Genomic DNA, 14,071 nt, shown 5'->3' on the forward strand with positions numbered 1-14,071 from the left:
GTACACATCCCAGAAGCGTCAGAGAACCTACTGAGAATGTGATTTTAAAATCACATCAGTATCTATTTCCAACCCCATCAGCAATTGAAAGTCTCGTCCCTGTGAATTTGAGCATGCTATTGATCTTGTCAGAGATTGTCATTGCATCAGCATCCCACATGTTTTCCAGCATGAGATTCTGGCTACTGATTGGGAACAGGAATCTTCCCTGATCTCCACCCTAACCTGGGGTCATAGATGCTAATGATTGCACCTCAATGACTCCTTTGATTCAAATGAATTAACTCTGCCCATATCCAGAAGTTGAATAAGAACTGAGGATGTTGTCATTTTGGTAATTATAACAAAACACAGATGCTGTTACATAATGCTGCTTCAAATGCTTGCAAATTAGTAATGTTTGATGCCCAGTGCATGGCATTCTCAGCTGTGCTTATGACCATCTGCAGGCAATAATTGTCCTGGGATGTAATAAGTGAGCCTTAGTTTGGGCAGATTCCATGTTGAGCATTAGTTTCTGTTGCAGCTTTATACTGTGTTGGACTTAATCTCCTTCTAAACCATGCACCAGGATACACAGGGGGCTAACACTCGAGTGTTTTTGTACTGATAGCTGCAATATTTCTGCACTATGGAGAAGTAATGACAGCACAGGGCTTTGGGACCCTGAAAGCTGAACATCCATGAAACAAATTTAAAGGGATTGTATTGCTAACAGAAAATAATAAATAACCTAACTGTAAAGAAGAGGCATTTGCCTGTGAATCATATCCTTAGTGGGAACGTTTTCACACTTCAGAAGGTAGCTATGAACTACGGGACTGTGACTGATGGGTTTCGGATTCATAGGCATTGCCACAACAGTCTAGGTCAGAACCATTTAAAATTTGGTCACTGTGCCCTGGCACACCAGGATACCCAAGTGTATTCTTAAAACAAGTTCTTTGTTAATAGATCTGGCTGATTATTCATTGCTAAGGGCAAGGGCTATACCATAGCAATTTATCATTTCACATTAAATTGTTCAGGATGCTGCAAAGCTTATGTTTCCTCTGATGAGATTTTGCAACAATAGAGCTCCTTTGCAATGTATTAATGTTTTGGTAATACAGCTCAGTAAACCAGACCATCTCCTGAGCTTTAAAAACATAGGCACATTCAGCTCTTTGATGTTCGCTTAATTATGAGTTGTGAGTAGTTATCGGGTGTACTACCAACCTCCCAGTTTGTCTTTGATAATTGTTTTTCTGCTTTTTCGCATGTAGAAAGCCATATGATTTGTGAATCAATTTTATTTTGCAAGCTTAACTTGCCGTATTGAAGAGATTTAATAACATCAAAATGGTAACTGCTGAGCTAATAAGGAGCATTTGAAATTAATCCAAGTTGGCTGATGATTTGTTATTTTTCTTTCAGGCTCCAGGATTTTCAGCTTTTATGTTTGACAAGCTTCAAGTGCCTGACTCTTCAAAACGAGGTCGAAACGAAGCTGAGAGCCGATGTGAGATTTGTGCAACGCACCTGAATCAGCTGCGAAAGGAAGCCATCCAGATGGTGCACACACTCGGCCAGTCAAGTCAAGAAATACCTGAGCTATCACATAGTTCCATTGCAGTGAGCGGCATTTCATCAAGAATTGCTTCCCAAAACATGGTCACCCTTTCATCACAAAGAGACTGGCCCCTGGTCACAGGACAAGCAAACAGACAGCCTGGAAAATCAGGAAATGTAATCTCAGGCCCAGAGAGAAGGAAGGGCCTTGGCTGGCCTCAGGCAGGCAGCCTTTCAAAGTCCAGTGTTCAAGTGACTGTTGGTTCCAGTGGCTTGAGCAATGCCCTGAACTCAGTCACCATTCAGGCTCAGCAGTACCTTGAGGGCATGTGGAGTATCTCTCGAGTGAACAACTTTCTTCCACATGCCTATCTGGTGAGTATTTTAAAAACATTTATTAGAAACAGTATAATACCTGAAAATCTAAAACTTGGCAGTTTGAATATTTACTATTTACTAACATGAACATTACCACAATTGAGGGGAAAAGCAGTTTTTTTTGACAGTTTTGAAATTTTATGCGTAAACAAATTACAAAACTAGAAATGCAGAATACGTACCTGCCATGGTTCCTCAAATCATCTTAGTTTGCTTGAGAGACATCCACTTATGGAGGAGACATAGTTTCCTCGAGTTAAACTTAGGGGTGACTGAACCTGTTGTTTTTGGCTCTCTGTACAATTAATTCTTTCATTCTCTTCAGCCATTGTCTTGATTTGAACCAAACACCAAACTAAGTTTCCATCCACATCCTTCTGTTTCCCTTCTGGTCCATTGCACATCTGTAACATCCTTCATCTCACAATTAATAGCAGTGCCTTCAGTCATTCCAGCCCTAAGCTCTCAAATTCTATCCCTAAACCCTTTGCTTCTGAGCTTATTTCCTCCTTTTAATACCCTTCATGAAATTTACCTCTTTGACCAAATTTTTAGTCACCCTTTTTAATATTTTCTGCTTTGCTTAGTGTCAATTGTTCTCTGATTACACTCCTGTGAAAGTGCCTTGGGATGTTTTCCTACTTAAAGGTGATTGTTGTGGATTACTTTGGATTTTGACAAGTAAGAGAATGATTTATCCCTTAGGCAAGACCTGGGAAAATGTGTTAAAGAACCTACCACAAATCCAGCACTGAGTTTTTTTTCCAGGTACAATTACAAGTAGTTCAATTTCCCTTCATTCCATTTCCTCCCTTTAAACCTCCTATCCTGAAGTTGGCAGCTAACACTGAGAAAAGATTATTCTGGCGCTTTTGTTATCTTGTCTGAATGGTTATTCACACCCCAAACTGAACAACGAGTGTCAGCAAGTCAGTCAATTGTAAATACATAATTGTTGAGCTTTACAACCACACGCATGAACTTTCCAGCAGGAGTTACTTGATAGCAATTATGTGAATGATACCTGGTTGTTATACCTCTCAGGTCCTGAGGTATTGAAAACTATAGAGGGGTCTTGACAACTGGACAGAAATTGGTGGGGATTGAATGTGAGACCATCTTTATTTCATTGAATCCCAACAATGTAGGAAGAGGCCATTTGGCTCATCAAGTCTGCACCGCCCTCCGAAGAGCAACCCATTCAGACCCAGATCTCCACCGTACCCTGATAACCCCACATTTATCATGGCTAATCCACCTAGCCTACACATCTCTGGACACTATGGGGCAATTTAACATGGCCAATTCACCTAACATCTTTGCACTGTGGGAAGAAACCCGTGCACCCAGAGGAAACCCATGCAGACACAGAGAGAATGTATGAACTCCACATAGACAGTCACCCCAGGCTGGAGTCAAACCTGGATCCCTGGACTGTGAGGCAACAATGGTGCCCATTTACACATTCACACGCTGAAAGAAGCTTGTTTTAAGGATTAAGTTCAGATAATTTGTAGAGTCGATGAAATTAAGAAAATAAAAGTGCAGTTTGGTATCCAAAAAGTTGGCCCACTATCAGATTTGGACCATGCCTACTGTTGCCAGCATGAAACAACAAGTGGGGTCTAGTTTACAGCGCTGTTAGTTTGGAATAATAAGGCCAGATTTATTGATTGCAAAGTTGAGCTCTGAAAAGTCTGTAGTTTCATTTCCACAGATACTGTTTTTAGGAGCAAAATAGCATCTGTGCCACTCCTACAGACTTCTTTTCATTCTGTGACAGTCTGTTATTGCCTCATCATTAGAGCCATTACATCAAACCAGAAGGTGAGTGTTGAGTGACCCACGGCTCTCCGCTTAACGCCGAATGTATGTCCCTGCTCCACATCTAAAACAAACACATTAGGAGACCATGAAAGTCCCCGTGACCACTGGTATCCGCAGTCATGATGTCTGCATTCTAAGTCAGCATGACAACAGGTTAAGACTTCATAACCTCAGTCTGAGATTCCACCTCAGCACTCAGACACTGGGTGACAGTAAAAGAAGCATGACGTTAATGACCCTTCTTTGCATTTTGGTGGGATCTATACGTGTGCTGATTGGGTTGGCCAGCACTTTCATACAGAAAGATATGAGCTCTAAGATCCACACAAGCTTCCCTGTCAAGTTGAAGCCAGGCGCCTCCATGATTCTTTACAGTGAGAAAGGTAGTCTTGGTTGCAATCCTGCACAACCTAGTGGCATGAAAAGTTCTTTCAGTTGTTGAGGTTGATAGAGTTGAAATGTTTCATACAACCTACGATTGATATCCTTATTGATGCTGTGTCAATAAATGGAATCTTGTTAAGTTCTGTGTGCATGTGACCGAAGTGTATTTAGTCAAGCAAACCTCAAAGTAGAATTTGTAGACTAATAATGTATTTGATTTTGAAAATAACTTTCCTAGAGAGGCCTAATTCATCTCTGCGTGTTCAGAGAGAGAGTGAAAGTGTGCTTGCTCAAGGACCAGCTGAACATGCCCAGGCCATTCACTCTTGAGCTATTCCAGCCAGACAGCATCAGATCTAGTTTACTGAATCTGCTTTATTCACAACAACAACAGTTCTGAGGAAGGGTCACTGGACCTAAAACATTAACTCAGACATTTTCTTCACAAAAGCTGCCAGACTTGCTTAGCTTTTCCAGAAACTTATGTTTTTGATCCTGCTTTATTCACTGGCCAAATAGCCAAAAATGAATGAAAATGTGGAGTCTATCTTCTAACCCTACTTTCACAATATTCACTTGTAGGCCTAGAGGAATTTCTTACTTCCTAGTGGGATTTGGGAGGCAGCAGTGCGTAATGAAAACAGTCATCTATGAGCCAGGGATAATGGAAACTGCAGATGCTGGAGAATTCCAAGATAATAAAATGTGAGGCTGGATGAACACAGCAGGCCAAGCAGCATCTCAGGAGCACAAAAGCTGACGTTTCGGGCCTAGACCCTTCATCAGAGAGGGGGATGGGGAGAGGGAACTGGAATAAATAGGGAGAGAGGGGGAGGCGGACCGAAGATGGAGAGTAACGAAGATAGGTGGAGAGAGTATAGGTGGGGAGGTAGGGAGGGGATAGGTCAGTCCAGGGAAGACGGACAGGTCAAGGAGGTGGGATGAGGTTAGTAGGTAGCTGGGGGTGCGGCTTGGTGTGGGAGGAAGGGATGGGTGAGAGGAAGAACCGGTTAGGGAGGCAGAGACAGGTTGGACTGGTTTTGGGATGCAGTGGGTGGGGGGGAAGAGCTGGGCTGGTTGTGTGGTGCAGTGGGGGGAGGGGACGAACTGGGCTGGTTTAGGGATGCGGTGGGGGAAGGGGAGATTTTGAAACTGGTGAAGTCCACATTGATACCATATGGCTGCAGGGTTCCCAGGCGGAATATGAGTTGCTGTTCCTGCAACCTTCGGGTGGCATCATTGTGGCAGTGCAGGAGGCCCATGATGGACATGTCATCTAGAGAATGGGAGGGGGAGTGGAAATGGTTTGCGACTGGGAGGTGCAGTTGTTTGTTGCGAACTGAGCGGAGGTGTTCCGCAAAGCGGTCCCCAAGCCCTTCCTCTACATTGGGGAAACCAAGCGGAGGCTTGGGGACCGCTTTGCGGAACACCTCCGCTCAGTTCGCAACAAACAACTGCACCTCCCAGTCGCAAACCATTTCCACTCCCCCTCCCATTCTCTAGATGACATGTCCATCATGGGCCTCCTGCACTGCCACAATGATGCCACCCGAAGGTTGCAGGAACAGCAACTCATATTCCGCCTGGGAACCCTGCAGCCATATGGTATCAATGTGGACTTCACCAGTTTCAAAATCTCCCCTTCCCCTACTGCATCCCTAAACCAGCCCAGTTCGTCCCCTCCCCCCACTGCACCACACAACCAGCCCAGCTCTTCCCCCCCACCCACTGCATCCCAAAACCAGTCCAACCTGTCTCTGCCTCCCTAACCGGTTCTTCCTCTCACCCATCCCTTCCTCCCACCCCAAGCCGCACCCCCATCTACCTACTAACCTCATCCCACCTCCTTGACCTGTCCGTCTTCCCTGGACTGACCTATCCCCTCCCTACCTCCCCACGTATACTCTCTCCACCTATCTTCGTTACTCTCCATCTTCGGTCCGCCTCCCCCTCTCTCCCTATTTATTCCAGCTCCCTCTCCCCATCCCCCTCTCTGATGAAGGGTCTAGGCCCGAAACGTCAGCTTTTGTGCTCCTGAGATGCTGCTTGGCCTGCTGTGTTCATCCAGCCTCACATTTTATTATCTATGAGCCAGGACTGCATTGCACTTTGAAATTTTACTTGGATCTTCACAAGCAGATGTTGTGGTCTTGAAGGTGCATTTCAGTGCTCTTTAACAGATAATTTCCTATGGTTTGCAGTCGGTACAGGCCATGAAATTCTTTTTGAGTTATGAAGTGTGCAACCTTGTGTAAGCAGAAGACTAGAGTGTAAGTTGACCTTTCTGTGTTGAAGCAGTTTACCAGGGCTGTATTAAGACATCAGAGTCAAAGAACTAGACCTGTCATCTATAATAGACACGCTTTGAGGTCTTTCTGACACCCTTTCTGGGATCCATCTGGGTCCAATGTGGTAAATTTGAAGGAATTAAAATATTAAAGAACACACTTAGTGGATGAAAAAGCATTTTCGAGTAATTAAAATATATGTTGATGATCTTCATGCTGTATGTATGGTGTATATTAATGGAGCAAATCTCTAAGAGGAGATATCTTGGTTGCAATATTTGGAATATACAAAGATAAAAAGTTAAAGAAAAGAAGGTATCATGGTACGTTGCAATGTAGACACCTTCTATTTTGTAAGATCTGGCTTAATACATAGAACATAGAACAGTACAGCACAGTACAGGCCCTTTGGCCCACAATGTTGTGCCGATCTATTAATAATACTATTTGACAAGATTCAAAGAAATTGAGTTGGCTCATAGCGATTTGATATTTTTTGTAGTTGAAAATTAAGCCTCATGTTCTTATTGCTGCCATGAGCCAATGGAAGGTTTGTATCATGCTCATGTTTAGTTTTCTCAGGAAGTACAATGTCAAATGTGAAACAGAGACAATGTGGTAGATTTTTTATGACACAAACCATATGTTGGTGAATTATATTCTGGCTGATAGATAATCCAAATGTTATTGAGAAAACAAAATCTACCAAAAGGAGTTCTATAAGTTGTCAGTTCCTGTCATTCTGGGGTAAGATGTACAGACCAATATCCATTCTTGGCAACAAGCTTGGAGAAATGTTTGGCACACGTGAACTTGGAAATAAGTTATTTTAGGGAAAGAATCTTGTTTGGACCTTTTACTGCAATATTCAGTTGCTTTGAATCTAAACATACATGTAGAAATGCTACCTTTATTTCCAAACCTAAGCAATGAGTTGCAACAGTGTGATGCTCAACTTTGCAAATAACATTGAGTTATATCATGAATCCAATTCCAGTTTGAGCAAGTCCTCAATGTGAGAAGGGTTGATGATAGGTTGGAGATCAACTTTCAGGCCGAATATTGCATCACATTTAAAGTTTGCAAGAGAATCAAGTTGTCATAGTAGGGGTTAGCCAGATAAATGTTGTGGTCAGGAATTGGTAGTGCTTGAGGTATCTGTTGACCGTGGATCATAATTAATTGTAGGTCAGTACGTACTGTTAGACTAATGATTAATGGCCCTACTGTATCAATGATGTAGAATGTTTCATACGGTGGAGTCATTTTAGCATTTCAGACAGATAATAACAATGCAATTGGATGTAAGACCCATCGTAAACAGTTAACCTATTGTCTGTGGACTACATCCCATTGTGCCAGTTGCCTGAGGATATCTCACGTCTGTGGTGTATCAAATTGACCACATGCACTGTATGACTGGGTTCTGCAAGTTATCTCTTGGCTAAATAAATCTTAGCAATATACATAGAACATAGAACATAGAACATTACAGCACAGTACAGGCCCTTTGGCCCTCGATGTTGTGCCGACCTGTCATACCGATCTCAAGCCCATCTAACCTACACTATTCCATGTACGTCCATATGCTTATCCAATGACGACTTAAATGTACCTAAAGTTGGCAAATCTACTACCGTTGCAGGCAAAGCGTTCCATTCCCTTACTACTCTCTGAGTAAAGAAACTACCTCTGACATCTGTCCTATATCTTTCACCCCTCAATTTAAAGCTATGCCCCCTCGTGCTTGCCGTCACCATCCTCGGAAAAAGGCTCTCCCTATCCACCCTATCTAACCCCCTGATTATTTTATATGTTTCAATTAAGTCACCTCTCAACCTTCTTCTCTCTAATGAAAACAGCCTCAAGTCCCTCAGCCTTTCCTCGTAAGACCTTCCCTCCATATCAGGCAACATCCTAGAAAATCTCCTCTGCACCCTTTCCAAAGCTTCCACATCCTTCTTATAATGCGGTGACCAGAACTGTACACAATACTCCAAGTGCGGCCGCACCAGAGTTTTGTACAGCTGCAGCATAACCTCTTGGTTCTGGGACTCGATCCCTCTATTAGTGAAAGCTAAAGCACTGTATGCCTTCTTAACAGCCCCTATTTTGAACAGTTTTGTCTAGCATTTTAAGCTGCAACTCATTTGGGGGTTACTTTTCTGAATCCGAGCTCTCCTCTGCTCTTGTTCTTTTTTTTCCAAAATTGGACACTGTTATTCCTGATTTTTTTTAACACAGAGTATACTCACAATCATTCCTTCCATTTTTGCTTGCCATGCCTTACTGCATTTCTTGCCTGTGGTCTTCATTGCTAAACATGACCTTCGACTGTTAAGACAGTAAGTTTTCACAATTGCTGTTGTTGTTTTCTTCTCTTCAGCCTTGGAAATAAATTATTTTCGGGAAAGAATCTTGTGTGGGCCTTTTATGGCAACATTCAGTTACTTGCTACAAGCTATACAACTTGCTGCCATTAGCTTCCAGTACTCACTTGCTTCCATCATGATGTGATAAGGTCAGCCCTTGTAGCATATATCACAGAGATTCAGAAGCTTATTGAGACTGATATCTGAAAGTTTATAAATGACTCAGTGCATACACAAACTGCATATGCTTATGGCTGACAGAGTCACATGCGCAGCCTGGGTTGAATGCTTACTTTTATGAAAATTAGAGCATATACTTAGTTGTCTGGCTGATTAGCTAGCCAATAGACTGGCTGCTTTTCTTACTGTTTCATGGACTGTGTAAACATAATACCTTTTATACTAGAATGTCACGTTGTGACTTCATCTCATATTTAAACATATATTTAATACTAAATTCAAATTTATGATGTCTTTCTGAGACCTGTACAATGACACAACAGTGAGTATTTGAAAGGAGAAAGGTGCAAAGTTGCACTGTGGTTATACAAGTTAGAAGACAGTAAGAAATGCATGCTTAAGCCATTTGCAGCTTGCAAATTAGAATAAATTGCATGAGAACAAGCAAGTGGAATGTGAAAAGGTGGAGTCCTTTGGAAAATATTGTCATCTTATACATTTTTCAACCTCAACACCACCCTTGGCCATGGTCACTTCAATAGTAGCCAGCTCTGTGTAGTCTCCATGGGAGTAAGGAAATGCAGCCATGCCTGTCTCCTCTCGTGAGCTGCTGCTCCAACTGTTTATGGGTTTGTGGCTCACCTTAGAGTGGGAAGTGTGTTTGGGTGATGTGCTGTCATGGTTGAATAGTTAGCAGCTTGCGCGAGTTCTGAGATATGACTGTGAGATTTGTAGCAGTGCTAAATGTATGAGGGTGAGGTGAAGCTATGAATGTGGAGCATGAGTGGAACTTGATAAAGATTGGTGGTTCATGGATAAGCGGCATATGGTGAATTGACCAATATATGAGGCTGATGGCTAATTTGTAAGGATATGATGTGTGAAAATGCTTGCACAGATTACGGCCATTTATGAGACATTGTCAACTTGTGGCACTGCATTCAGGTCTGGAGCTAGATTGTTGATTTTGACCACATGGCTGTTACCTCCAGCTGTCTCCTTAGTGTTTATTTGGAGGGTCTCTGATCAGCTGAGGGTAAAATATCTCTCCCTCACCCTCCTCCTGTCCACTTTGTGCAAGAAGGCCTTCTGTGTGCCTTCAGGAATCTTTACATTCAAGCTCTGGACTGTCTCATTATTTCTATTCCTCCTCCTGTTTGTAAACCCTTCAACGAGTTCCAGTATTGTCTTAGCCAGAATACATTTTGCCTTCAATTGACTACTTGCTGGCTGTAAATGGTGACAGCCCTGCATGAACTTGGGCGCCTTGCTGTGCTATTTAACATTTCCTGTCTGCATACTGCAGACATTTCAATTAGCAGGCAGCACAATGATTGTATGCTGCTAGCATGATGACGAATGGGTGCAGATTAATTACACATTGAGATATCTGTATTTGTTTACTGAATTTTATCTAACCTCATCCGCCGTCATCTAGTTCGATACATCTGGAGTGCAATTCAGTTTCTAAAGTGCGCTATAGTCATAAATGCAATGGGAAATGACGATGATGTTACTCTGTGTGCAACAGTGGAGCAACCAGATCGCTAGATGATGTTGGCAAATGCATAAGCCAGATAGCATATGTAGGGATCTTTTGCAATTGTAGTGTCATTAGGGAACTATTATATCACTAATTCAATAAAGACATTTTGGATTCCCATGGCTCCTACCATCTGCTATCAATGGAGAAACTGCATATATAATTTTTAAAAATCTTTCAACTTTCTTTTCCTGCATGTTAATTGTGATGACATCTTCTTTGAATGCCACAGAGCTGTGCATCCCATATTCTAAATACATTGATTTAAAAATCCTAACTCCTGTGTTGAAAACCCTTCACGCATTTGTTCATCTTTGTCCTTATTTTTAAAAAATCTTCAAACCCTTGAAACCTCTGATGCCCCTGTATTCCTTCAACTCTGGTCCTCATCCATTTCTCACTTTCTTCACCAACCATTGGTGGCTATACCCTTAGCCAGCTGAGTCCCATATTTTGGAAATCCCTCCTGAAAACTCTCTTGCTTCTCCACCACACTCTCTTCCTTTAAGATGCTCCTTAAATCCTCTTGACCAAGGATTTGTTCCCAATCACATGTATCCTAATGTTTCTTTCTCTGGCTGGGAATCTACTTTTGTCTGATTACACTCTTGTTAATGTGGAATGTAAAACTAAAATGCAGGATCAGTCTAATTGGCCCTTCTTGCCAGCATTCAATAAATTCATCGTGAGCTGGTGGTGGTCTCAACTCTATTTTCTTTTTGGCACCACTTTAAGATTTAATTCCCCTGTCTATCAAAAATCTAACTAGCTCAACCTTGAATAAGTATAATGCTCAACTGTTTTCTGGGCAAGAGAAGCCCATAGGCTAATGAATAATGAGAAAAAAGATTTTTCTTCATCAGTATTTTGAAAGTGAGGTTGCTGATTCTCAAACTGTTTCACCTAGTTTCACCTACGAGGGGTATTATCCTGTCAGAATTCACCCTGTCAAGTTCCTATGGACCTTGGGACACCTTGGGGCATTTCATTACATTAATGGCATTACATAAGTGCAAGTTGCTGTTGGAACCCATTTCTGTTTATCAGTGCTCTTTCCAATAGCATGAGTAACTACACAAATCTTTCTTCATGACTGGTGAAGGTGATCTATGAAGTAACTGAAGACACAGGAACTATTACTCACGTCAGCTGCATTCAAGTTTATCAAGTGCAGCATTGGAGGAGATTACATATGCTGGCAGATGGCATTGGACATTTGCATTCTTCTCTACAATAACCTGATGCTTTTCACATTCCCTTAACATTCCTACCTGCAGCTGTCAAGGTTACCATGGTGCATTTTTACTCATTTGGGCTTTTCCAGGGATCAGCTGCAGAACTATGTGGTATCTTGCAGATTGCACCTTGTTATGCTATCAGGCGGGTCATGAATGATTTATTGCAGAAGGCACATGGCTACATCTATTTTTGAGCCAGAGAGATGTGTGCAGACACAGAGGGCATTACTGGTGTTTACTGCTATCGATGGATTTCCTTGGATCTGTGGTGGCCTTCATTGTCACACTCTTTAACCAAAGTTCCAATTCACATTAGCTTGGCATATCTTCATATTCTTGTAACTGACTTTATTTAAGTTTAAAACACTAACCTTAGGTCTACAATTCTCACCTTCAAACTGAATGGGCAATTCAATCATGTTATGATTACTGCTATCAAGAGATTCCTTTACTGAGTGGTTATTAAGTTATCCTGCCTCATTGCACCATACCAGGTCTTAAATAGCCTGTTGTATGATTGGCTCTAAACATGCTGTTCTGTGAAATTATCTGGAAAGCAGCCTGTGAACTAACTTATCTTCTAGGTTAATTTTGACAATCTGATTTGTACAGACTGCATGTGGACTGAAATCAGCCATGGTTATTGCAGGACCTTTCTTACAAGTCCAATCATCTGTTCTGTTCTACAGTGCAATTATACTGTTGAGAAACCTATAAACTACTCTCACAAGCGACTTCTTACCATTGATATTTCTGACCTCTTACCAAAATGATTATGCAACATGATCTTTAGACCTAAAGTCACAATTCACTATTGTATTGGCATCATTCTTAGTCAACAGATTGACCCAAACCATTTCAGAGCATTCTGCCCTTTCAAAATGCCAAGTTTTCCTGAATATTCATGACCCAGCTTTGGTCACCTTTTTAGGTACATCTCTGTGATGACTATCAGCCTTACCTTGATACCAGTTGACAATTAATTAATTTTATAGTGAATGCTACACACATTCAGACACAGAGCCTTTAATTCTGTCTTTTTACTTTTTTAGCTATATCTGCTGGAATACTGGTAAGTTTCTACAGTCTGACCCTTTCTGCCACTTTCTCTGGTCATCATTGTCTATGACTATTAACTTGTGCTGCTACCTTATCCTTTCCCCTTAATTAACCAGTCTGTCCTCACTTGATCCTCACCCCTATTATTTATTTTAAAGCCAGTCTCTGTGGCCTTAGTTATACAACTTTTCAGAGCATTGGCTTATTGTGGTTCAGGATAGAATATCAAAAACAGTGAAGGTTGTCTGAAAGGGTAATAAAGAGAAGAAAAGTTATATATGAGAGAACTCTGGCTGGAAATAATAAAAAAGGTAAGAGTTTCAATAGTGTTTTAAGAGGAAAAAAAACAAACTGAACGTTGGCTGTATAGAAAGTGAGTCTAGGGAATTAATAATTGAAAATAAAGAAATGACAAATGAATGGAATAATATATGTACACTGGTCTTCACTGTGCATATTACAAGGAACGTTCCAGAAATAGCTGTAAATCAGGAACTGGAAGGAAGGGAAGAACTCAAGCAAGTTAAAATAACTCGATAAGTGGTACTGACCAAATTGTTGAAGCTTTTGGCTGAAAAGTCCATGAAACCTGAGACTTCACTGTCTGGTCTCAAAAGAAGGGGATAGTGTGATAAATTGTTTGTTGGTTTTAATTTTGCAAACCTCCCTTGTTTCAGCGACAGTCCCATTAGATTGGAAGATAATGAATGTAACTCCTCTATTCAAAAGGGTAGGGAGAGAGAAAGTAGGAAACTATAAACTAGTTAAGGGTAACTTCCATCATAGAGGAGATATTAGAAACTATCATTAAAGATGTTATAGCAGGGCATAGTGAATAACACCAAGGTAATTAGGCAGAGTCAACATGGTTTTGTGAAAGGGAAATCATGTTTGACCAATTTATGGAGTACTTTTCAGGGAGTAGTCTGGTGTTGTGGGTAAAGGGGAACAAGTGGGTATGCTGCACTTGGATTTCTAGAAGGCATTTAACAATGTGCCACATCAAAGTTTATTATGGAAAATGAATGCCTATTGTGGAGGAAATAACAGTAAGTAAGTTGGCACAAACAAAAGATTAGCTGGGTAAGAGGAATCAGAAAGCCTTAAAAGAGTCATTTTCTGATTGCCAAGATATAGTGAGTGGATCAGTGTTATGGCCTTAGCATTTTGCAATTTTATGAATAAGTTTGATGAATGAACCAAAAGCATAGTTGCTGAATTTGCTGTCAACACAAATATAGAAAGGAAAGT

The 14,071-nt window shown here is 41.3% G+C and overlaps 1 protein-coding gene across 2 annotated transcripts in view; it reads left to right on the plus strand.

Moving 5' to 3' along the window:
• The window catches only part of kif26ab (kinesin family member 26Ab), a 220,319-nt gene that overhangs the window by 87,546 nt on the left and 118,702 nt on the right, over window positions 1-14,071 (plus strand). For both annotated transcript variants that reach the window (XM_048538072.2, XM_048538073.2), the window contains exon 3: window positions 1,417-1,926. In XM_048538072.2, coding sequence (XP_048394029.1) covers window positions 1,417-1,926 — 510 coding nt within the window. The remainder of the gene's footprint in view (window positions 1-1,416; window positions 1,927-14,071) is intronic.

Source organism: Stegostoma tigrinum, chromosome 10 (genome assembly GCF_030684315.1).
Source record: "Stegostoma tigrinum isolate sSteTig4 chromosome 10, sSteTig4.hap1, whole genome shotgun sequence".
In the NCBI taxonomy this organism is placed as follows: Eukaryota; Metazoa; Chordata; class Chondrichthyes; order Orectolobiformes; family Stegostomatidae; genus Stegostoma; species Stegostoma tigrinum.